The sequence below is a fragment of the Pseudorca crassidens genome, chromosome 2 (genome assembly GCF_039906515.1).
Source record: "Pseudorca crassidens isolate mPseCra1 chromosome 2, mPseCra1.hap1, whole genome shotgun sequence".
Classification (NCBI taxonomy): Eukaryota; Metazoa; Chordata; class Mammalia; order Artiodactyla; family Delphinidae; genus Pseudorca; species Pseudorca crassidens.
The window spans coordinates 169,765,290-169,790,958 of NC_090297.1; the positions used below are offsets into that span (position 1 = coordinate 169,765,290).

Here is a 25,669-nt window from a genome sequence, read left to right on the forward strand (position 1 = left end):
ACTCCATTTTGGATACGGTTACAGCCTACATAATTACAGTCTCCTGTATTAAGCCAGGATGTTTACAATTAATAGACGGTATTAACATATAGGACCTTAGCCCCTCTCATAAGACTTTGGTGAAGCCAATATCAGCCTATATCACCGGATTTATGATCACTCCACTTCACCTCTGCCATCTTAGTGGGTAAATTAAACATTTGCTCTGATAGCTCTGGTGCCATGGCCTTCTGTTTCTTCCATCTCTTAATGATAATGACTTCTTTCCCCACTTCATCTAGGCAACTTGCATGGTCCCATTTTACATCTGAAAATAATTCTTAATATGCTCTCTGAAAAACCCTAAAACAAATATGTGCTGCTCTTTCCATTTTTTTAAATGTAAAGAAACAATCCTTTGTTATTTTTTTAAGTGGATTTGAGCAGAATGAGTAAACCAAGGGAGGTAGTAAACTCCTTAATGGAAGCAGAAGAGGGCATGGACATAAAGAGAAATGATAACAGCCCAGGAGCTCTAGACACAGAGTTTCTTAGGGAACCTGGCAGCCTATTAGCTGGAGAAATAAGTCTGGATCAGATCCTGAAGGGCCTTGAGTCTTACAATAAAGAATTAAGATTTATCCTGCAGTTGATAAAAAGTCATGAAAAAGCATTTGGGCTGAATAACTGCTTGCTGAAATTTCTCTAGTGTGGTCATGGTAAATGCACTGAATGGGCAGACTGGATGGGATTTACAGCAATTAAAAGAAGAAATTATAAGTCCTAAACTAAATCAATAGTAGTAAGGGAAGGGGGTGGCTGAATTTGAGAGATACATGAAAGGTAGAATAGACAGGATTTGGGGACCAATAGAATTCCGGAGAAGGATAACAGGGTAATTCACAAGTCCCTACTTGGGCAGACAGTTGGTGCTGCAATTCACACTCAAGACAAGAAGAAGCAGTCCAAAGTAGGGTCTACTGAGTTTGGGGCATCTGGCGGAGAGGCAGACAAAGATGGCAGCTGAAAATATAAATCGGGAACGTAGGAGAAAGATCTTAGAGACTTAGAGTGGAAATCATTGTCACAGAGTTGAAGTCTCTCAAACAGAAGCAAACACTCAGAGAGATTACGTATAGAAAGGAGAAGGAAGTAAAGAAAAAGTTGAATATTGAATCTTGCCCTCACCTTAGTTCTATCCCGTTACCTCTCACCAAAAGTACTGCAATATTCTCCTAATGCGTCTCCTTCCCTCCAGCATATTTCTTCTCAAATACAATCAACAAATTCATATTCTGCTTGTAACATCCTCTTACTCAGAAGCCTTAAATAGTTCTCCATTATCTACAGATGAACCCTCAAATCCTTGGCCTACCACTTTTCTTTCTACTGCCTCTCACATAAAAATGAATTTCTGGGCTTCCCTGGTGGCGCAGTGGTTGAGAGTCCGCCTGCCGATGCAGGGGACACGGGTTCGTGCCCTGGTCCGGGAAGATCCCACATGCCATGGAGCAGCTGGGCCCATGAGCCATGGGGCTGAGCCTGCGTGTCTGGAGCCTGTGCTCTGCAACGGGAGAGGCCATAACAGTGAGAGGCCCGCGAACCCCCCCCCAAAAAAAAATGAGTTTCTGTCAAAATGGTCTTCTCATTGTTCTACCATCATTTTTCCCCATACCATCAACCTATTTTTTTATCTACTTTCTCTTCTTTTCTCTGTCAAAATCTTAAACGTCTCTTTCCACAGAACTCAATTCAGTTCCTTTTCTGTGAAGAACACCTTCCTAGGTCATCAGAGAACAGAGCAAACTCTATATTAAAAAAAAAATTTTTTTTTCATGGCAGTTACTGTCTTTAACACACGCTTGACTATTTTCAGGTGCTAATCTGCAAATGATACTTATTCTGAATTTCATTAGGTTTTCTGGTTCAGTTTAAAGCTAGAAGCACAGAAGTTTCATGAGGCCAGAGACTCGTCTACTTTATTCAGTGCCATATTCCGAGAGCGTAGAACTCTTCCTGACACGCAAACATTTGTTGAATCAATAAATACTCCTTTATATTTCTTATAATATCTAGCCGAGAGCTCCTCACATAAAGGTTACTGGACAATTATTTACTAATTGCTTATTTAATTTCTTGGCTTCGTAAAGATAGACATGTGAATAATGAAAATAATTTTCTTTGAGAAGGCATGAGAAAATTGATTTTCTTTGGGAATTAGAACAGTTTTTAAACGATTTCCAAAAAACCCTCCATACTCTATATGTAAAATGTTACTGTCCCACTTCCTATACTTGTTTTAAAGAATACATTAAAGAATGTGACCTTATTTGGAAATACAGTCGTTGTGGGTATTATAAGATGCAGTCATATTGGAGTAGGCTGGGCCCTTAATCTGGTCTGACTGGTGTCCTTATAAAAAGGGGAAATTTGGACAGACACATACATAGGAAGAGTATCTCTGTGAAGATGAAGGCGGAGATAGGGGTGATGCTTCTACAAGCCAAGGACCACCAAAGATTCAGCCATCATCAAAAGCTACGGGAGAGACGGAACAGAAGGAATCACCCCTGCTGAGGCCTTGATCCAGGACTTTAGCCTCCAGAACCATAAGACAGTAATTTCTGTTGTTTAAGCCATCTAGTTTATAGTATTTTGTTACGGCAGCCCTAGCAAACTAACACATTCAGAAAAATCTGTCTTTCAGAACCTTAATAAGAAATCTTCTACGAGTGGCCTATGAGAGCTCTGCCCGTGGTCCTCCTTAACTTCTGGTTCCCAGGGCTAGTAGATAAAATCCAGCCCATCTGTGGAATCTGTGGTTTCCTACCCACAGTTTGATGTCTTAGATGCAGAATTATTATGCTTGTAGCAGATACTAAACATGATGATAATTACCTTCTATTAAAATTCTGCTATGTTCTTGGTACTTTATACTCATTATCTCATTCAATCCTCATTACAACCTTTAAGATAACATTTCTCTCCCCATTTTACAGACAGGGAAACAGAGGCTCAGGCTGGCTAAGTTACTCACCCAAGATTATACTGCTGTTGTGTAATGCAGTCTAGATTTGAGCTCGCACAGATCTAGTTCCAAAGCCCAACCTTCTACTATCACCACAGTGCAATTTTCATAAAGGTATGGAAACAAAATAGCTAAATGTGTCATATCCTCAGATATAAGGCCACCCTTTGAATCCTTAAGGTTAGAAATAAAAAGCTCTACCTTCCTGGCTTTAGATAGAGGGTTCCTAGTTAAGGCCCTTGGATGGCAAAGGCACTGCCCTCAATTCCTTACAGATGAAATTGGTAACGTGGCCAATAACGATCCTTCTCATTAATAAACCATGCATCTCTGTGATAAAAGTAGACTTTTGGCCTAATTTCTATCACAAAATTATTATCTGAAAGATATAAAACCTAAATTTCTAACATTTCTTTTGCCTCACAAGATACATTTATGTTATCCAGTATATGGAAACCAAAATGGATTCAGAAGAAGCTACAAAATAATAGTTTCAGTTCTCTGAAAAAGTGGATTATTCATAGGCTGGCTGTTAAAACCCATTGCTTAGCCTCTTCACTAAAAACATGATAGCTTCAAATCTGTAAGTAATTTCTTTAGCATTCCCAACTTGGTTTGCTCCTGATTGGTTGGTTATCCTAAAAGCGCTTTTCAGTTTGAAAGTTTCAAGGTGAAGGGTCATCAGCAACACTGTAGAGGTTGAAGATATTTACAAGTATTCCACAGAAAGTAAAAGTTGAGCGCCTTTCTTTGGGGCTAACGTTGATATCTGCTCTTTCTAGGTTTACCAAGGAAAATACTAAGAAAGGATACTTCAGTATCTTTTATACACAGTGATTTCTGTAGCAATATCAATGTGGTCAACTATTTGACAAGTTAATTTTGTTATTTCATAAACCTTGGCATCACTGAAAATAGAAAAATAATTCTGAATAATATAACTCTTTTGATATTTATCACTAAATTGCACATTTTGCTTGGCTAAGTCGAGCAGCACTAATCTTCTATAATCTCTTTACTAAAAGAAATCTACCTCCCCAAAATAATTGGAAAAAAATGTTTCTTATTTTCTTATTCATTATGTGTTGGGTAACTCATTCAATTATTGAAAGAATATGCTGAACACTCTATAGCCAATATCTCACTTCAAGTAATTGCTATAAAATGAAAAACTTTTTGAAAATTACTTGAGATACTTGCCAATTTTATCTTTCATATGAGTTTGTTCAAAAATCTTTATTTTTCAAGAGTCTCTTCAGAAACGTATGATTAAAATAAAGCATATTATATATCCCTTCTGACTGATAAAACTATCCAAAATCCACCATGCTGGATAAGAGGTAATTCTAGTTTCTTTATATAACAAAACATACTTTGTAATGTATTTTGGAATTATTATTATATAACATATGTAATATGATGATTAGTGCATAGTATATATTATATAAATAAGTAACTGTGGTTTATATGTTGTAGTTGACATGTAATTATTTATAATACATAACATATTAAAATTATAATAATTTAGATTAGAATAATATAATTGCCTTTTTATTATTTAGTATATATAATAGTAAATAATTATTATGATATATTACAAAGATAATTACAAGATATCTTATAGAATAATAATAATTTTTAAAAGCTTTTCTAGATTTTAAATTGTCTGTTTATAAATTACATATAACTATTGATGACAAATGCCTGAGGAGAGAGGAAGTACCTTGGAGAAAGATGTATGAATTGAGACCCAAATCAGTGATGCTAATATAATAATTTAAAATTGCATATGCTCTTAGATTGCCCTTTATCTTTCTCAATCATCTTCCTCAGTGGTGAAGAAACTAAACTCTTTCATTGTACCTGATTTATTAAAACTACAAGGCCATATCAATGTATCCAAATAAAATTTAGTTCACTTTAAGAAAAATGTTTTTGTTCTGTTGGATCTTATTATAGAAGCATCAGAAATATGAATACTTTCACTGGATAATTAGGGAAATTATCTTCACAGATGCATGGATAGTGGTCACTTATCCCCGTGAAATGCCATTCATTCTTTCCTTTTATCCTTTGAGTAATATGTATGTATGTGTGTATGTGTGTGTGTGTGTATGTGTATAAAATCAATATCATCGTCAATATCGACCTTATCTAAAACACTTGCATATTGAAAAATGGTTGCTTCTGAATAGGTCAGGGGTGGTTCTTCCTTTTCTCACAAATAAAAGATTCTCTACAATACTAGGAAATAGAAAATATTAAAAATACTTCAGGCACCAAACATGGTACAGCTACTTCTTTTAAGCTAAGAACTCACATATTGTCATTCACATTTCGCGTCCATTCCTGTCTCTGGAGCTGTGCTCTGGCCTCATTTAGCCCATCCATCGGTTCGGCCACTCGCAGAGTCGGTTCCAGAGGCTTGTAGCGCTGTTCCCACACTTCAGCGACATCGCGGAAGGGTCCCTGACAAGAAAGGATGAGGTAGATAGCTTGTGATTTATGACCAAGGCTACTGAATATCTACAAAGAATAACAAGTAGTATTTACTAGGTTGTTTTTAAAGAACAACTTATTCTTCTCTGAATTAGAAAACACATGAAGTAAGAGCACCACATCTTCAAGAAACGTTCACACAAGTGCAAGTGATTATACTAAAAATGTTTTAAATTAGGCAGAATTTTCCCCACTTACATCAAAAGAGTTTTCATGCTAGAACTAGTTAACTTGTAGTTATAAGAGTTGCTTTGTTTTCTAATTTTAAAAAGCACGTTTCTTATAATTTAAAAAGAATTCGCTCCCATTTTGAGTAAGCAAAAATATTAGAAAAGACCCTGGGCACAGTTTTCAAATAGATAGAAATCAGACGGCAAGTTTTTTTTTTTCATTAAAATAAAGCTTTTAGGTGAATGCCAAATCTTACATTTAACTGGTGGCCTCCTCCAAAATATAGAAGGGCCATATTTTAAATTATTTTAAGTGTTTTTATTTAAATTCTAAATTCTATTGCTTAATAACTCTGATACAATAGCGACCATTTAATGACACAAACATATAGCAAAGTTCATAAGTTGCAATGGTGTGAAGGGGTTTACAACATATTCCACCTTTAAATTAGTAGTTACTTATATTAGTTACTAGAATCCACTGGTTATCTAGTTAGTATCATATGAAACACAATATAAATCAGAGGTGGCTCGAGATTTTGCTGTGCCATCGATTACATTTTGTTTTTGCCACCTTTGTTGTGCAGGAGAGAAGTGATATAAAATAGACAAAGATTTCTAATCATATCCCTTGTCCTTAAAGATCTCTTCTTTAAATAGGTTATCACTAACAAGACGCAGCTGGAGTTACTGCAAGCACTGAGTGAAGACTGGGGGGCTAATAAAAAGAAATGATTCACGCCTCATTTATGTTCACTTATGTTTTACATTAATAGAAACCAATAATAGGAACCAGTTACCATAAAAGTCATGGACCGTAAATAACACAAATGGCAAATAAGTATCATCTAGTACTTTTCACAGCTGGATAGGAGGATTGCTATATTTGAAAGTAGTTAATGGATTTTTATTGGAACTTTACTTTTTAAAGATACAGCAACATGATTCCAAGTTCAGGATTAAGAAATCAAAAGAGGATATTTTCTATAGATTTTTAATCTTTCACTTTGACAAATTCTGTGGTTTGAAAAATAATATTTGGTTGTGTTATTAGGGGCAAATTACTTCTCTAGACCTCTTCTCCTCGTATGTAAGATGGAATAATAACTATCTCACAAAATTGCCCTTAAGATACATAAGACAATATAAGTAACACTCTTAGCATTGTACTTAGAACCTAGTAAATATGCAAAAATTGTACTCCTAGCTTTATTATTATCTTACTGCTCTTACTTTTAGTTTCTAGAGGAGTTTGAGAAAGATTTTGAACAGTAGTAGCATCAAGTATATAAACAAAAGACCAAGGCTATGACTTTGAAGGGGCCTGCATTCACAAGGAATAAAGTCTTCTTGGTGGCCAATCTCTGCCGTCTGACCTTTGTTGATGTATCAATATAACACGCACCCATTTGAGGCTTACTCCACTACTTGTTCTGGAACTTGCTATTTCCAACAAGATTAGGAAATGAAAGAGGAAGCCCTACTTAAGCAGCAAAATTTAGAATAAAATAGACCCACTCTTCTTTTTTCATTAACTATAATCTTCATGACCACAATCCTCCTTAAGAATGTCCATTTTTCTATGTCTATGTCTATTTTCTATGTTTCAGTGCCTGATCCATACATTTATATCTTAGACAATTAATGTCTTGCCTTTGAGCTTAATGGACCACCTTCCTAGTCAGCAAACTTGGCCTCTACTGTCAAGGTTCTCTTATGCCAAAGCTTCTGTTGACTTCTATTTCTGTGGATAGACTCTTAGATCTCAAGTGATCACTTATACCAATCATACCTGGAATGAGGTAGCATCCCAAATTTCACTCTGCTCATTGTACTCATTTCCAAATACTAATTCCTAGAATGTGTAGACCATTGAGGATTCAACCTGAACCTATGAGACTTCGTGGGCTCTTAGCTACAGTTCTCCAATATTTGACTTTCTTTGCCTTCAATCAAGTCCAATTATGAGTCAAATATACTTATATTCTTCTATATTTTTAATAACCCACATTAGAGTCATCTTGTATTTATAAACTTTTCTCAAAGCTTAAATAATAGTGAAAAAACTTTTAAACTTGCTATTATTGTCTCACACATTTAAGAAATTCACCTCACAAGTGCAGACAGACTGTTAGAGTATAAACAGTATCATTTGGACTGTAGTATATATAATCTCAAATGTCCCCAGTGATGTGGGTACCTTTTTATTATAGATAAGTACAGGAAATGGGGTTCAGTCAAAGAAAACCACATTAAGAATCCCATTCTGTGAAAACAGGAAAGGAAAGAAAAAAAAAAAGCAGGGAAGGAAGGGAGAAAGGAAGAAGTCAAAGATGATAAGAGAGAAGGTGGGAAGAGAAGATGGGAAAGAAGGAAAAATAAGAGAAAGAAGGAAAAGAAGGATGAGAGGATATAATGGGGGTGGGGGAGGACGACCAGGGATAAGGAGGAAGGAGATGGGGAAAGAAGGAAAGGGAAAGGAAACAATTAGCAGGGATAATTATTTTGTGGTATGTTAGATAAATGTACCTTACGAGTATGCATGTGGGTATGTGTACCTGTGTATGTATATACACACATATAAAATCTTCCATACAGATGTGTATTCCCCATACATATGAATGTATACCTTTATATAAATGTATATGTATTTTCCATGTGTCTTTATATTTACACCATTGTGGGTATAATAAGAAATATAGGGCTTCCCTGGTGGCACAGTGGTTGAGAGTCTGCCTGCCGATGCAGGGGACATGGGTTTGCGCCCCGGTCTGGGAAGATCCCACGTGCCACGGAGCGCCTGGGCCCGTGAGCCATGGCTGCTGGGCCTGTGCGTCCGGAGCCTGTGCTCCGCAAGGGGAGAGGCCACAACAGTGAGAGGCCCGCGTACCAAAAAATATATATATATATTTGGTCTTTGTCCCTGGTTCCTGGCACAGAGCTCCTAAAACCTTTGCAATTTCCCGATGATAGGAGTATCTTTTGTTACTCATAACAAGAATACACCTGAGTTTAAGCTAATAAGGTGACTTAGGCTGGAGTCCCTAGATAGCCTCTGGGTGAGACTGGTCACCAGAAAGACCAAGTGATTAGAAGCTTGGCACTTCCTCCTCCAGGGAGGGGAGCGCTATAGAGACTGAGGGAGGAGAGACAGAGACAGGATAACAACCAACCATGTGAGTGACCCTACTAGAGGATCTCCCTACCCTCCTCTCCTTCCTCCACAGCTAAGCTTTTATATGAAATCATGGTCCCGGCTGACACCTTGACTGCAACTTCATGAGAGATCTTGAGTCAGAGGCACTCACCTAAGCTGTACCCACAACGCTGACCCACCGAAACTGTGAGAAAAGAAACGTGTGTTGGTTTAAGCCATCAAGCTTTATACATAAATGTAATATAATTTATTATACAGCAATAGATACACAGAGGCAAGCCTGTGTAAGAAGCTAAGAGGCAGCAGTTCTGGGGGTGACAGAACTGCTCTCTGGGGGTGACAGAAGTGTTGCTCTCTGGAACTTCTAGGACAGTGACAATCATCACAACGCATCCCACTCCACCCTTTAGCCCTAGGAAGTCATTTGCCAATCATGCTATATTCTAATCCAGAGTGAAGATTTTGTCTTTGCTTGAGTTTTGCATTGTTTTGGGCCCTCTTTAATTCTCAAGCTTATACTTTTTAAATGACTCCCATGCAAATTATGTTTACAAATGTATAGAACCATATGAACCATCAGATGAGAGGCTAAATTAAATAAATTTGATAATACATAGGATTTTTCTAGCAACAACAGGTTATAACAAGTACAGTTATTACAGTATTGTTACATAAAAAGGCTACATCCTAGCCAAACATCCTACGTGTTAATTTCACACCCAGAACAATAAAATTCAATGCCAAGGAAATATTTATTTCTTTGATATATATTTTAAATGTACTTCATTTTTATTATTTAAAATTAGATTCTTGGGAATTCCCTGGCAGTCCAGTGGTTAGGACTCGGCGCTGTCACTGCCATGGACCAGATTCAATCCCTGGTCAGGGAACTAAGATCCCACAAGCTGCACAGCACAGCCAAAAAAAAAAAAAAAAAAATTAGATTCTGTAAAAAAATAATTTTGTTTTCGTTCCACAAAGACAAAACAATAACTTTTTTTAAAAAAACAGAATACGATCACTGACACAATTCTTATGTATGTATACATATAGCTGATTCACTTCATTGTACAGCAGAAGCTAACACAACATTGTAAAGCAACTATACTCCAATAAAAAAGGAAAAAGTGAATAATAAAAGTACGAAGACAGAAAAGTTAAACTGAAAAAAAAAAAGACTAATGAGTACCTGACATCGTTTCCTATCAATGGGTGGCAGAGTTCCGGACCGAGAAAAGGACCGGGCACTTGTGCAAGCCAGCCAGCTGCTAAGGCTGACGGAGTGCTTCGGCTTCACTTTAGGTCTTCGGTGTGTTAAAGGCTTTGCCTGCTGTAACCGCAACTCCCATGGATCAGGATCTTTTCTGAAAGGTGAGTTGTATATACCTGGAACCTAAAGAAGAACAACATCATTTTGATTATTTTTTTTTTTTTTGCGGTACGCGGGCCTGGGCCTCTCACTGTCGGGACCTCTCCCGTTGCAGAGCACAGGCTCCGGATGCGCAGGCTAAGCGGCCATGGCTCACGGGCCCAGCCGCTCCGCGGCAGGTGGGATCTTCCCGGACCGGGGCACGAACCCGCGTCCCCTGCATCGTTAGGCGGACTCTCAACCACTGCGCCACCAGGGAAGCCCATCATTTTGATTTTTATCCTTCATTTTCACATAGAATAAAGGGAAGATAAAGTTGCACCATACAAATTTTCATATGTTTAAGGACTATGTTAAACTACAACTCTAGTTCTTAACTAGAGGAGGACTTTAGTCTAAGGATATTACAAAATATACTTTGTCTCCAGACCAACAATTTCAGAATGATTCATGGTTGAAGACTAAACATGTTAAAAACAACTAATAGAAACCATAGTTTCTATCTGCTACACATGGCATATTTGATATAATTGTATTTGAGAAAAAAATAACAGGACCTTAAGGCATTCATTTTGTATTCTAACCATTAACTATGTATATGTATACTTAACCAGCTCTGTAAGTTATACGTTCACTCACACAAACTCAAATATATAATGCTTGAACCAGTTTCAGGTACAAAGTATGAATTTAATAAATATTTGATTATTTGAAAGATTATTCATTATACAGCCTAATTAATGGCCACCATTTTAAGTTCTTTAAAATAATAAACTGGTATATGTATATATATATATTATATACAAACATACATGTGTGTATATATGTGTATGTGTATACATATGTATACAATCATTCAAAATAACACCCTGTATTTAATGAGTTGCATTCACATGGTTAGGAGCATTATTTCTATATCATCACATTACCCTTGCTGTCTATCACTGACCTTGTCACACACTGTGTCAAAATAGTCCAGACTTATTTAACACAGTGACTGCTATGCAATGGAGGTTCAATAGATGTATGCAGGATAAATGTTAAATTCAGGTTTAGCACATTCCACTCTCTGAAAATTCAATGATCTTTGAATATACAAACTGCTTAGAACTATATTTTTATTCCTTTCCTATATACAAATGCATATTCATAAAGAAAAGCTATATTTTAAACGATAGGATGACTTGTTTAGTTGCTCTGCAGACATTCTAGACTAATGTAAAGAATGTATCCATTAAACCTCTCTGTTTTTTCCTAAAAATGTGCTTTTCTCTCATGCCACCATCATACCCATAAATATTTCTGGTTGTTATATTTACCTCTTGGAATAAGCAAGTCCGAAGTATTATGACTACCTATGGTAGTTGTCTTTGAAAAACTATCCTAGGAAATTTTATATTTCTAGCCTAACTCCTCAGTAAGTATAAACCTCTATCTAATACCAACTCAGGCTAGATTCCGTGTCCTATCCCCAATGCTTCCTTAATAGCCTGGAGACAACTCTATCACACTACTTATTACATTGTTTCAAAATTATCTTTGTGTGTGTCCATCTTCCCTAAGCAAGCCGCTGGAGCACAGGGACTCTATTTTAGGTATTTTTGCATCTCCAGGGCTTAGCAAAGTTCTTAACATACAGTAGACACTCAAAAAATGAATGCTAAATGCTTATGTAGAAAAACAATGCACTGTTCAGAAAGGCCCATAAAGTCTCTATTTTACTCTTACTTTCTCAAGCCACATAAATATTTTAGTAAAATGTTTGAGTTTATTTCAAAATCTGATTGACTTCCTTCAAAATTATAGATTATATCCTTTTCATCTTTCTTAACACTTCAGGTTTAATTTGCTTTTGAATACATTGTGATCTAGAACTAAATTATCACAGACCCACTGAGTCATCTCCAATTCAAGTTTTTCCTACGCTAAGGAAAAAGTTAATGTAAATATATTTACCTATTTAAATTTTTTCTTGGATTGGCTCTTCTTTGAGACTTTTTTCCCTATACAATTTACATAAGATAAAAGTATTGGAAAACATTATAGGCATTGTATAAGCCATTTTTAATGTCATGTTAACGTTCTCTTACTATAATACTAAATACAGAACAAGGTGGACACGTAAACAGATATTTTTAATGATGTTAATGTAAGAAAATTAATACACATATGTATTCAAAATAGCTTTTGGTGAACAGTAATTTTTAAGTGGATGGTAATTTTTAAGATGATTTTTAGGGTGATTTTCTAAGATGAGACTATATCAATTGTAATGAGAGAAAAACAATAAATTTTATACTAAAAAGACTATTCTGACATAAAATAGAACTAAATCTACATAGTCTATGAAAGAGATATAAGAGAATACCATTCTGTTTAGTGATGACCTAATTAACTGAAGTCTGTTAGTTTATCATTTCCATAATCTTACAGATTAAAATGGTAAAATGCATACAATATAACTAGATTATAATTTACCATTTAAAAATATCTATCTACCTGAATAACTGCTACCAGCTATAACTTTACCCCCATTAGAAATCTTCCTTGATCTCCTTCACATTTGCATGCACATGTATACATAGGCTAGATGGGAAATGCAAATAGATCAGTAGACATGATAGCTTTCTTAAATTATATTTTGCAACCTATAGGGAGATCTCCTCATGTGTATTCTCTTTGCAATTTAAATCATATATAGATAGAAAATATATTTTAATTGAATGGAAAATGTATCATTTAAAATCTTCAAGGTGTCAGTATTTTAGAAATTAATTTAATACATTTGGCTAACTTTTGTCAATGAAAACGGTCCAGCCCCCCTCAATGCCTACAGCAAGCAGAGACCCTATCTACTTACATTAATATAGTATCCATTTAATTATTATTTCTTTAAGTTAACAAAACAACCCGAACTATTATCTCAATTGCTATATTTCATTAATTTGTAAGCCACTTTGTGAATAATGGTTTGCTATGGATTTTTTAAAAAGTATTACTATGAGTCACAGAAGACAAAGTTAATCCTCGGGGACTATGACATATTTTTCCGTTTTCACATTTTTCACAACTTAGGAGGGCTAATGCCAAGCTAGCTTTGGGGACTTCATTTTCAGCAATAATTTTCTAGAGTGACCAACACTATGGGGAAATCTGTGCTAACTGTTAAAAAAAAAAAAAAAAAAAAAAGAAGCCTACAACTGAGTTATTTGCAGTACTGTCATGCTAACATTCAACTCAATAAGACCCAAGAAATCTCAGGAGAGGACTCTGCTAATAGCTTCTTACTGACCTCCCTGTATCAGGCCCGGCTGCTGACTGGTGGCCCAGTGGTGAATACAGCAAATGAGGTGTGAAAGCACTGATTTTTTTTAAAGGCTATGATTCTGACTCGTCAAAATGAAAGGAAAAAAAAAAGGCAATGAGTTATATAATAGATATATATTTTTCTTGAATTTCCCCCCTTCAGACCTTCCATCATGGGAACTTAAGCATGACCTAGAATATTAATTATGCCAGGTTGAACAGCGAGCAAATGTACCATTTGTTACCCGGTCACCCTTAGCATTACATTAATATTTTGAACCATTCCATATTTCTAACAATCTATCACATCAGTTGGCTCTTTTCTTCTCAGTTTTTATTCTTCTACTGAAGAATTCTAAGGGCAAGTACTTTAAAAAATGCAGTTGACTTGAAAACAAATGGATATACTTGTTATATTTGGAGCATCTACTGCTGTATTTCATGAAGAATGTTTTTATCGTCATTTTCCACTCATACACTGACCTTTATTTTGTAATTGCCTGCGGGAAGCCAAAGTCTAATTTTTTCTCTTCTCTTTGTTATTGAGGTTTACTTTTAAGACGAGTTTCTGTAAAATAAAAAGAATTTGACCACGTACGCCTATAATTCCCATAGCATGATTACTAGTGCTTCAATTTCAGATTTTATCAGATTAGAAACAGTAATTTCTCATGATTTCAAAGTAATTGCTTATTCTAGGAATGAAGAACTCTACAGGGTACGTGGGAGAATTCAAGTTTTACTTTTGCAAATGACAATAACACAGCAAAAAGTATTTTCTTCAAATACACATTACTATATATTAAATAGGTGAACAACGAGGAACTACTGTATAGCACAGGGAACTATACTCAATTTTTTTAAAAAATTTTTTTATTGAAGTATAGTTGATTTACAATGTTGTGTTAGTTTCAGGTGTACAGCAAAGTGATTCAGTTATATATATATTCTTTTTCAGATTATTTTCCCTTATAAGTTATTATAAAATAATGAGTATCTTTCCCTTCAATATCTTAAAATAACCTATAATGGAAAATAATATGTATAACTGAATCACTTTGTTGTACCCTTGAAACTAACACAACATTGTAAATTTTACTACACTTCAATTAAAGAAAAGATTTTAAAGAAGTATTTTCTTGCCCCATGAACCAGATTTTGTGAATATCATGAGAGATGAACAATTCTAAATGGCGGGCTGTCTAAAATATGTTTGAGTTCTAAGTTTTAGTAAAAAATGCTTTTCAAATATAAGACACTAGGCAAGCACAGAAGAGTAGTAAAGGTCTCTAATAACTAGAAAAGTGGAAGTGGGCCAGGGAACTGCGAATGAAATATTTGCCGGGGTGGGGACTGCTGAGTCAACACTGACCAATGCTCTTCATCATAATTATCGGGACATACTAGTGCCAGGGGATTTATAAAAATCCCACTCCGCAAATAATTGCCCTGCCGTTAGGAGAAAGAGTGTTAACACACTGTCACAGGCCAGCGTTTAGTAAGATAGTCTACATTCAATTACTCTTGCTGAGAACTAAAAGGAAACATGGTCATTTCTCAGATACAGACAACAGTCATGTTAACCCTCAGATACAGCATCCCAGAAGGAATAATAATTTCATGGAAACATTAGCGATTCACAAAGGATATATTTGGTATGGTTCTTATCTATCTAAGGCAAGAGTTTTTTTTTTTCTTTAAACTACAAATGCTTTTTCTCGTCTTTCACTCCATTAAGAAATAATACGCTTAAATGTCTTCAGTCAAATTATAGAGGGGGTACGTTAAATGCAGAGCCCCCAGATATAGCCAGCTTTATTAGGTTAACAAATGATTTTTATAAATCATTCGGATATCCTAATCATTATTATATGTTAAAATATTCTCATGAAATGTTGATTAAAATGAAGAAATTTAAATAAGATACCATTCTCCATATACTAATTTAATTCAATAAATATTGAGCATCTTCTAACTTAGAAACACTTTGCTGGATCTAAGGTGGGTACAGAGATAAATAAAAAGTGATCACTCCCATCAGGCCGTTCTCGGAGGGGGCATGGGGAGAATGATTTTATGACTGACAATAACACAACCAGCCTGTAGTAAGTGTCTTTTAATAACTGTTTAAAAGAAGTATACACCAAAAGTTATGGTAAAGGTATATACCCTTTAGAAAACCGTGTGGAAAAAGTATTTGAATTTGTTCTAAAGATGGGTAGAATTTTGGCAATAATTGTCTTGCTCCGGACGCGCAGGCTCAGCGGCTGTGGCTCACAGGACCAGCGGCTCCGCGGCATGTGGGATCCTCCTGGACCAGGGCACGAACCTGTGTCCCCTGTGTCGGCAGGCGGTCTCTCAACCACTGCGCCACCAGGGAAGCCCAAATTTTGGCAATAATAAAAGGAAGAAAGGTAATCCAGGCTAAGGGAAGGGTAAAATCAAAGACATATTTGTGGGAAAACATAGGCCACTGTTCAGTGAACATCACTTTGGCCAGTTTAAGCATGAAGCTATAGTCAGAAATGAGCTTGTGAAGATAAATTGAGGCCAAATTCTAGAAGGTTGCAAGATTGCACTTAATTCTACATATGATGTGGATCTGTTGATTTTCACATTCTCCTTTAGAAGGTAAAAGTCTGAAGCAGGCCCTACTGGTGCACGAAGCGTATAGAAACAGACCCAGTGGAAACCTAGGCAAAAAACACAGTTGAAAGAGACAGAGCAAGCATCAGAACTAGACTCTGATACGGCAGGGGTATTGGAATTATCAGACCAGGCATTCAAAATAACAATGATTAATAAGATAAGGCATCTAACAGATAAAGTAGACAGCATGCAAGAATGGATGGGCAATGACAGCAGAGACATGGAAATTCTAAGTAGAAATCAAAAAGAAATGTCAGAGATCAAAAACATTGTAACAGAAATGAAGAATGTCTTTGATGGATTTATTTGGAGACCAGACATGGCTGAGGAAAGGATATATCAACAGAAATGTCCAAAATGGAAAAGCAAAGCAAAGCAAAAGAAGTCTGACAAAAATGTAACAGAATGTCCTAGAATGGTGGGACGACTACAGAAGGTCTACCATACACATAATGGGAAAACCAGAAGAAGAAGCAAGAAAGAAAGGAATAGGAGAATTATTTGAAGTAACAATGACTGAGGATTTCCCCCAAATTAATGTCAGGCACCAAATCACAGATCCAAGAAGCCCAGAGAACACCAAGCAGGATAAATGCCAAAAAACAAAACAAAGCAAAACAAAATGAAAAAAAACCCTACACCTAGGCATATCATATTCAAACTTCAAGAAATCAAAGATAAAAAATCTTGTAAGAAGCAGAGGGGATAAACACCTCACTTATAAAGAAGAAAAGATAAGAATTACATCCAACTGTTCCTCAGAAACCATACAAGCAAGATGAGAGTAGGGTGTAATATTTCACCCAGAGTGAACCTTCATATAAACTATGGATTTTGGGTGGTAATGATGTGGGAGGGGTGTAGACAGTACAGTCGTCCGTTGGCATCCTCAGGGGATTGGTTCCAAGATTCCCCCCACCAAACCCGCAGATACCAGCATCCGAGGATGCTCAAATCCCTTACAGAAAATGGTGTAGTATTTGCATATAATCTTCACACACACCCCAATACTTTAAATCATCTCTAGATTACCTATAATACCTAACGCAATGTAAATGCTGTGTAAACAGTTGCCTATGCACAGCAAATTCAAGTTTTGCTTTTTCGAACTTTCTGGGTTTTTTTTCTTTGAATATTTGAATCCATGGTTGGTTGAATCCATGGATGCAGAATCTGAGGATATGCAGGACTGACTTTATATGGCAACTTCCCGCTCAAGTTTGCTGTGAACCTAACATTACTCAGAAAACAGCCTATCTTAAAAAAGTTAAACACGTGTTTAACATATAACACAACAATCCCATTCCTGGGAATTGATACAAGAGAGATGAAAATATATGTCCACACAAAGACTTGCATGCAAATGTTTATAGTGGCATTATTCACAGATGCCAAAAATTCGATGTAATCCAAATGTTTATCAACAGGTTAATAAATTAACAGAATGCAGTTACCCATAGAGTGGAACACTATTCAACAATAAAATGAAATACTTACATATACTATAACATGGAAGAATCTCAAAAACATTATGCTAAATAAGTTAGATGCAATACCACATATTGCATAATTCCATTGATGTAAACTGTCCAGAAGAGGCAAATCTAGATAAAGAAATGTACAGAGGCATGAGGTACATGGAAATCTCTAGACCTTCCACTCCATTTTGCTGAGAACCTAAAACTACCCTAAAACAAGCTTCAAACTTATATTTAGTCCCGCTCCATCTGCTCCGCTTTGAACCCCTCTTACCCTCTACAGGGAAGCCAGAGTAATAACTACAAATAAAAAAATGGTTTTGGTCCCTAAAAGACTATAAATGGGGACTTCCCTGGCCGTCCGGTGATTAAGACTTCGCCTTCCAATGCAGGGGGTGTGGGTTCGATCCCTGGTCCGAGGAGATGAGATCCCACATACCTCATGGCCAAACAACCAAAACATAAAATAGAAGCAACATTGTAACAAATTCAATAAACACTTTAAAAATGGTCCACATCAAAAAAAATCTTAAAAAGAAAAAGACTTTATCGTTTTTCAATGCACCTAAGAAAACCTAACAAGTTCTTAACAAAGTCCTTTGTTCTGTTCCAATCTCATTTAAGCCACTCTAACCATCCGTCACTACACACCATCCACATTGGCTTTCTTTCATTTCCTCAAAACATGCCAGGCTCTTCCATGACTCAAATTCATCAAAAATGTTTTTTCCATCTGCTTACTTGCCTGGCCAAATTATATGCATCCTTAAAGCTTCACATTAAATATCACTCCTTTAGAAAGACCTTTTGTGACCCCGTACACATTGTCCTACTATATTATTTCCCCCAAAGTTCCCTGTTCACTTTCTTCATGGCACTTATCACTTTAAGCTATTCACATATATGACTATTTGTTCTTTAATGTCTACCTCCCCAACTAGAATTTAAGCTCCATCAGGGTAAGAATAACGCCCATTTTCCTGACGTTTATATACTTAAGTTTGTAGTTCTCAACTCTGGCTACACAGTAAGTTCATTTGGGCAACTTGAAAACTACTATGTCCAAGCTCCACCCTAGATCAACTCAGGTGGAATCTTTGAAGCACGTGTCTAGGCATTAGCTTAGTTTTGTTTTTAAAGAAGAGCTGAGGATCCTGACTTATTACCCATCTCAATACCTGGCTCAGAGGAGACAATCAATCCATGTTTATCTGAATAAGTGATACAAGACCAGAAGGCTGTAAAAGGAAGCAAAGCCTGTTTATTCAGAAGTAAGAAGAAAGACCAGTGGAAATAGAAGAATGACATGGAAAGGGAGTATTTTATAGAAACAGAATCAAAAGACATGGATAATAGGTTAATCAAGATATAAGGTACACTACCAGATGTAAAATAGATCGCTAGTGGGAAGCAGCCGCATAGCACAGGGAGATCAGCTCGGTGCTTTGTGACCACCTAGAGGGGTGGGACAGGGAGGGTGGGAGGGAGACGCAAGAGGGAGGAGACATGGGGATACATGTATATGTGTAGCTGATTCACTTTGTTATAAAGCAGAAACTAACACACCATTGTAAAGCAATTATACTCCAATAAAGATGTTTAAAAAAAAGAAGACGACGAATATAAGGGAGTGTGGAGTTACAGAAAATCTTGCCTTTAGAACCCCAGCAAGAGTTCACAAGAAGAGCAGTTATGTGGGAATGTTCATCTCTGTTTGGGGGATGTTAGGACTGAGCTTCCCACAAAGCATTCAGGTTGAAAGGTCCAGTGTGGCGTTGTCGGAGCAGTCTGGAACTTAGGAAAGAGGTCATAGCTAGCAACCGGAGCATTTTCTGAATAAAAATGGCTGAAGGTGTGAAAATGGATGGAGTCACTGAAGGGGAGACTAGAGACTGAGGGACTTTTTTCTAAGAAGTCTTAGGGATATGTATATAGGAAGTAAATGGGAGAAGGGAAGCTCACGAAGTGAAGGTCAATGGAAAGAGCGAACAGCGGGGTGGGGGTGGGGGCAGGACATCAGGGAGAAGGTGGTTTCATGGAGGAGGTCACCGGGGTCAGATGTCAGGGAGGGTGGAACAGCATAAGGACAGACACTGTACACCTGGAATGGTAATTAGAGGGTGACAGGTGACCTCTGCAGAAGCAGATTCTGTGCTTGTGGCAGAAATCATATTGTAATCCATTGAATGTGAGGAAGAAAAAAGAAGTGGAGGCTGGTTTGAGGCTTCCAAAATATAGCAATATCATGATGACTCAAAAAATCTTGGGACTGAAAGAATATTTTGTTGTCTTTCCCCAGTCAGGATTTCCCTTTAACCATATTGCATTTTGAAAGAATTTCTGAGAAAGATTTCATGTAAAAGAATTTCTGAGAAAGATTTCATGTAAAAGATTTTCTGGGAAATCGTCCCCATTAAACAATTCCTTTCTCTCTTTATCTGTAAATGTCAGGTCAGTCTTTTACTGATCCCTGCAAGAGCTGGATGCAAGTGGCTTGTTTTCCCACTTACGTAATTTCTCTAGACCTTCTCCTTTCCCCAACCTGCAGTAAACCCCATCTACCCACCACCAGTGTGGCTTCCTTTACCTTCTCTTTTGTCTGCTACCTTAGCAGTCTCTCCAGCTTTGGCTTTGCTTTCTGTCTTTCCATTTGAGTCACAGCCTTTATAAATAATTATAAAATACTGAAATTAGTATTGACATGGAGAGATAGCCATCCTGGGAGTAGTGCATTCTGTGGGCATAAGATGTCTGGTGTTTGAGCCGGATCATGAAAGAGGAGAAGGGATTTGTTTGGTGTGTAAAGTGAGGAAAGACATTCCCAGAAAACAAGACGATGTACAAAGGAACAGAAACTTAAATAAATTTGATATTTAAAAAAACTATATATGCACTCATATGACAGAGTAAACAAGATACACAAGAATTATTGAAGAAAAGTGAGAAGAAATGACCAAAGAGTGGGAGGAAAAGCTGACTATAGTGTCACTAAGGCCAAAGAAGGTTACAAGATCACGGGTGTGGTGAGCAGTGTGCAGACCTCTGAGAGGTCACATGAATTTATAATTCGGAGATTCCTGGGTGACCCGATCAAGAGTTATTCTCAGTAGAGCCGTGGAAGTGGAAACTCCATTCACAGTGATCTGAAAACTCCCTATTGTGATTCCTCTGATATACGATTTCCATACATTCTGAACCGGCTCATCATACACACAAAGGAAGCCTGAATCCCCTAAGGAAAATAGAAGAAACATGTTTTTATGAAGGATGTTTTTATGACCACCATCCCCCTAGAAACCTTCCATTATACACCTGTTTTCTACTCCCTCTGGAAACCTAGTGTTTTCCCTTGCTTGGTTCTTCTACAGATGATTTGATTTGAAAATGATTCCATAGTTTGGGTTTAAAAGATGACTTCCAAGACAATTAGTTGCTAAAAGAAAAATACTTGGCATTATAGAAACAGGCAAGTAAATGAAAATTTTCTTTCATTAAAGAAAAGGTACCAGTGGCATGGAGCATCTGTCACACTTTATTCCCAGTGTTCTATGGGGCTCTGCAAAAAACTGCTATCCCACGAGTCTTTGAAGAAGGATTTTTTTAAGCAAACAAGAGAAAGTCATTTTAAATTGTATCGAAGTATAGGACTGACTGCCTCGTGGGCATGGAATGCTATGTTGCCTTAATCTGGTTGGCTACAGTCTTGTGTCCATATCCTAAAGACCACCGCATTTTCAGATCACTGTGCTCTCGCGTAGTTTTGTTCTGAAGACCTGTGGCTTCTCGTATGGAAACTATTAATTAGTACCTATTAGGTACAGATTATACTTGCCACTTTGTGACATCTGAACTGGGTGATTAGGATTTTTTTACTTTTCTGTATGTCATCTCCAATAAAAATTTTATTTTAACTTCTTTATGTTATCTTTTTTGCTTTCCTATTTTGCTCTGGTCTCCTCGATGGTAGGGAGCCTGGAAAATCCCATCCAATATGCTTTACAACCCTACTATCTTTTATTACTACTTAAACTGTAAGCCCCTCCAGTGGTAACATAATTTGGCCACAAAATAATTAGCAGAAAAGTAATTTTTTCAAAAGAAGTTGGCCAATTAATATTTTGATGAAAAAAACTGATCTGGTCTAAAACGAATAATAGTCTAGTCTCTACTTTTATGGGTGTACTACTGGGTTGTTTTACAACTTTGTATGTGATTTTTTTTTCAAGATTTGAGGAAATAGTACTGCCCTTGTACTTTTTAATCCATAATTCACTTCCAGTCTATAATATCACTGTGCTAACTGAAATTAAAACATAAGCACAGCAACTTAAATTTCCCCGTAACAGGAGACAGCTGGATCAAGCAACTATTTGTCTATTTGTTTTTTGGTCAAATTGATTATGCCCAAATAAATTTTTGCTAAATTAATCACAGCTCTCCTTTACATTTTCTGGTATACTCATCCTCAAAACCCTGTTACTTTTCCCAACACTACTGATTCCCTTGCCTATAATTCTTTCTGCCTTGCCCTGTGGATCCCGTCTCCAGTCTATGCTAACCCACTTCCCTATGCCCTCAAGCTTTTCAATAAATACATTCTCTACCATTTTTTATTACAATTGAAGCTGCCTTCTCCTCGAGAGCACCACTTCCTTTGCTGCCTTACTGAGCAAAACATTTCAGTATTGCCCTGTATCATAGTGACCAGGGAGAGATTTGCATCATCTCATTTCTCCAATGTCACTTTCAAACCACTGTCAAATCTACTTTCTTGCGGTCTGAATATCTCTTTTTTCTCCCTCCTTATGTCTCAGACTTGCTGGTCATTCTCCCTGTATTCATGACAGCCTTTGGCACCGTGGTTCAGGCTTTCCTTCGACTATGTGTTCTGGCATAATTTTAGGTGATTTCATATACAGATGGGCAACCATTCCAATAGTTTATCTTCATAGTTCTTTGACTCCTTCACCTTCACCGACCTTCACCCTTACACAGTGTTAGCCACACTCTACAAAAACCCGTTGTACAGACCTGCTCTGTGTTAATAATTCAGTAAGCTTAGACACCAATATCTCACCCTCTTAACTTTCTAGTCTACTCGTTCTCACATTCTTATTTTTACTGACCATAAGATTGATTCCCTAAAGATCTCAAGTCCAGGGATCCCGCAAGTTGTTCCTAATCTATTGTCTCCTTTTTGCCCTCACTTTTTCTCCTACTAATATGAGTCACATGGTTGATTATTTTAATGACTCAAGTCCCTAACATCCACCATCCTGTCATATCTACATGGCCATGCCTCAAACCAGAATCCATTCAACTGCACAGTATAACTTAGTGGTTAATTAGTTAAATCTGAATTCCCAACTCTGCCTCTTATTTCCTCTCTGATCTTAGCCTATATTACTTAACCTCACAGCAACATGGGTATGTCCTCTGAAATAGCAGAACTATCTCATCAGGTCATGTATAAGTTTAAACACATGAATACAGCTAAAGCACTTTGAACAGTGCCTGATACAAAGAAAGCACTCAATAAATGCTATTTTTTTTTAAAGAGGTAGTATCATGTACTCATTGTGACTATGAGTTCTGGTCTAGACCATCACATACTAACACTGACCTTGGGTCCTTACTGAATCTCTTTGTGCAGCATCAATGAATTGGGGATAACTGTCTGCCTTATAGGGTGGTATACGAGAATGAAGAGAGGTAATTCATGTAAGGGAATCAGGAGAACACTTGGCTCACAGTAAGCCTCCAATGAATGTTAGCTCTTGTTACCGTTATTCTGCATGCTCACAAGCTCAGGCTACTGCTAACTGCTGGAATAAACCATATAACCAGGCGGGCTGGAGATACTATATATTTGTGGACTTCAAATCTACCTAGTCCCTCCGAGCCCCTAAACAGCCCTCTGCCTATGCTTCTTCTCAGGTTTATTTTAGAAGATCAATCAGGACACTGAAGTCCTCAAACAGCAATTACTTCAACCTCCAACCATTGCTATACAAGTATCCATATACAATCCTACACTTGTTTTATTCCTTCCTGACTTATGAGGCAAAATTCTCCTTCTGTCTCTTTCAGCCTACACCTTTATGCTCATCATCACATCTGCTCCCACCTTTTCCAGGTCCACGCTTATTTAGTTATTTCATCTCTCGCGTCTTTTCAAGCTTTCTGCTGCAAGTCGCTCTTCTGTGAACAGGTACGAGTTTCTACTTTTATGAAAACCTTCCTGTAACCCTGCTTCCTCATCACGCCTATAAATCTAATCAGTGGGAGTACATATTTCCTATTCCTCACGTTTCCATTGGCCTCCCTCTGCCCTTCACTGTATCAAGGAACAAGGAGTGAGCTCTCAGTTTGGCACACCAGGAAAGGAGCTGGTCCAGCCTAGTTTAGCCCCTTCCTCCCATTTCTTGAAAGTCAGCCCGTCTATGGGAAAGCACATATCCTTTACTTCCACTTGCTTTAAGATTCACAAGGATGGACTCAGTTTTCCTGCTTTGCTTATGACGGGGAAGAAGATTTAATTATAAAATTAAGTAGAAGCAAGTTTATTATTGCTTCAGATGCAAACTTCCAATACAGCTCTCATTGCTAATAAAACTAATACTGTTGATCTCCATCTATCTCTCTCTCAACTTGTTCTGAACTCGGGCAGGGAGAAGTGGGTTTAGGTATTGGGCTCTTTATCACCTTTCCCTTCCCAACCAAGTTTCCGCCCTGACTATTCTGTAACGGTGCTTCGGCAAACATCGTGCCTCACTTTTGCCATTAACTATATGGACATCTCAGATAGTGCTGAACATACCAATAGATAAAGCTTCCATCTTATCATTTGGGACAGATCAAGCCCACTTCTTTCATTGACATGAGCATTCATTAATTGAAAGAAACATTACTCGTTAGATCAAGAGTGAGATGTCACAGACATTTGTGTTCTTATAGCTATCTCTTGATCTCAAATAATATGATCACAAAACAATGTGTAACTCCGTGTTGAACAGGATTCTGTTGTTTCAAAATTTCAGCTGATGCCTCAAAGGTGAAAATACTTAATAGATGACAAGTACCCAGCCTGACTCCTCTCTTTTCCTAACAAGGCGAACACATTGCCTAAAAGCTGCCCAGAAGTGCCCATGAAGGCTTGCTTGCCTTCCTGTGAGAGGGTCTTGCATATTAGACTTATGCCTTCTACCTCCTGATGTCTAAAGGAACTGATGAGCTAATTCACACAGGGATTAAAGGCTAATGATGCTGAATATGTTGTCTACTAGATACCTTCAAATAAACAGAACTTTAAAGATATGATTTCAGCCATCATCCAGGAAAATATTCTTGAGATAGGACCTTTCTCAGGTCCCTTCGAACCATACCATAAAGAGAAAGCATGGTTTCGAAGACAGCCAGATCTGAGTTTGAATTTCAGCTCCACCCTATCGACCTGTGTAACCTGGTTTGATTTGGGACATAAGGAGCCTTTAAAATTGTTAGCTTCCCCTACGCCTTTTCATTGTATATAAGATTTGCCCTTGTAAAAGCAACATCAAATATATTTTAGCAATATAGAGATCAGTTACTAAAAATTATTATAGCTTTAAAAATTTTTTTAATAGTTTTTTTTAATGCAAAGAAGAACTAGTGAATATTTGAGATTGGAATAAAAGCTTCCTTTCTTATTTTGAATCTAAAATTACTACAAATCAGAATTAGGACGTGTGTATATACCATTCATCTATTAGTCAATTGATATTACTTATGAGCCTACTTTGGTATTAGGGATATTAACACGACATGATTGCTTTCTTTTATGAATTCACCTACATTAGGCCGAAGTAGGTGTAACCATAATACCAATGGTAAATGTTATATTAAAACATAGAGGGAGAAAAAAAGGAACAACTCTGCCTTGGAAGGTCAGGGAAAGCTCAACAATAATTTTAGCATTCTGATAATAGTTGACAGAGAAGTTGATTTCGGTATGGCTACATAATTAAGAATACAGGTAAGATAAATTGAATCATT

At 37.0% G+C, this 25,669-nt stretch overlaps 1 protein-coding gene across 5 annotated transcripts in view; it reads right to left on the reverse strand.

The window, feature by feature from the left end:
* Positions 1 to 25,669, reverse strand: part of SPATA17 (spermatogenesis associated 17) — a 205,036-nt gene that overhangs the window by 80,843 nt on the left and 98,524 nt on the right. For all 5 annotated transcript variants that reach the window (XM_067729735.1, XM_067729737.1, XM_067729736.1 and 2 more), the window contains 2 exons: positions 10,023 to 10,226; positions 5,328 to 5,476 (listed from right to left, as the gene is read on the reverse strand). In XM_067729735.1, coding sequence (XP_067585836.1) covers positions 5,328 to 5,476; positions 10,023 to 10,226 — 353 coding nt within the window. The remainder of the gene's footprint in view (positions 1 to 5,327; positions 5,477 to 10,022; positions 10,227 to 25,669) is intronic.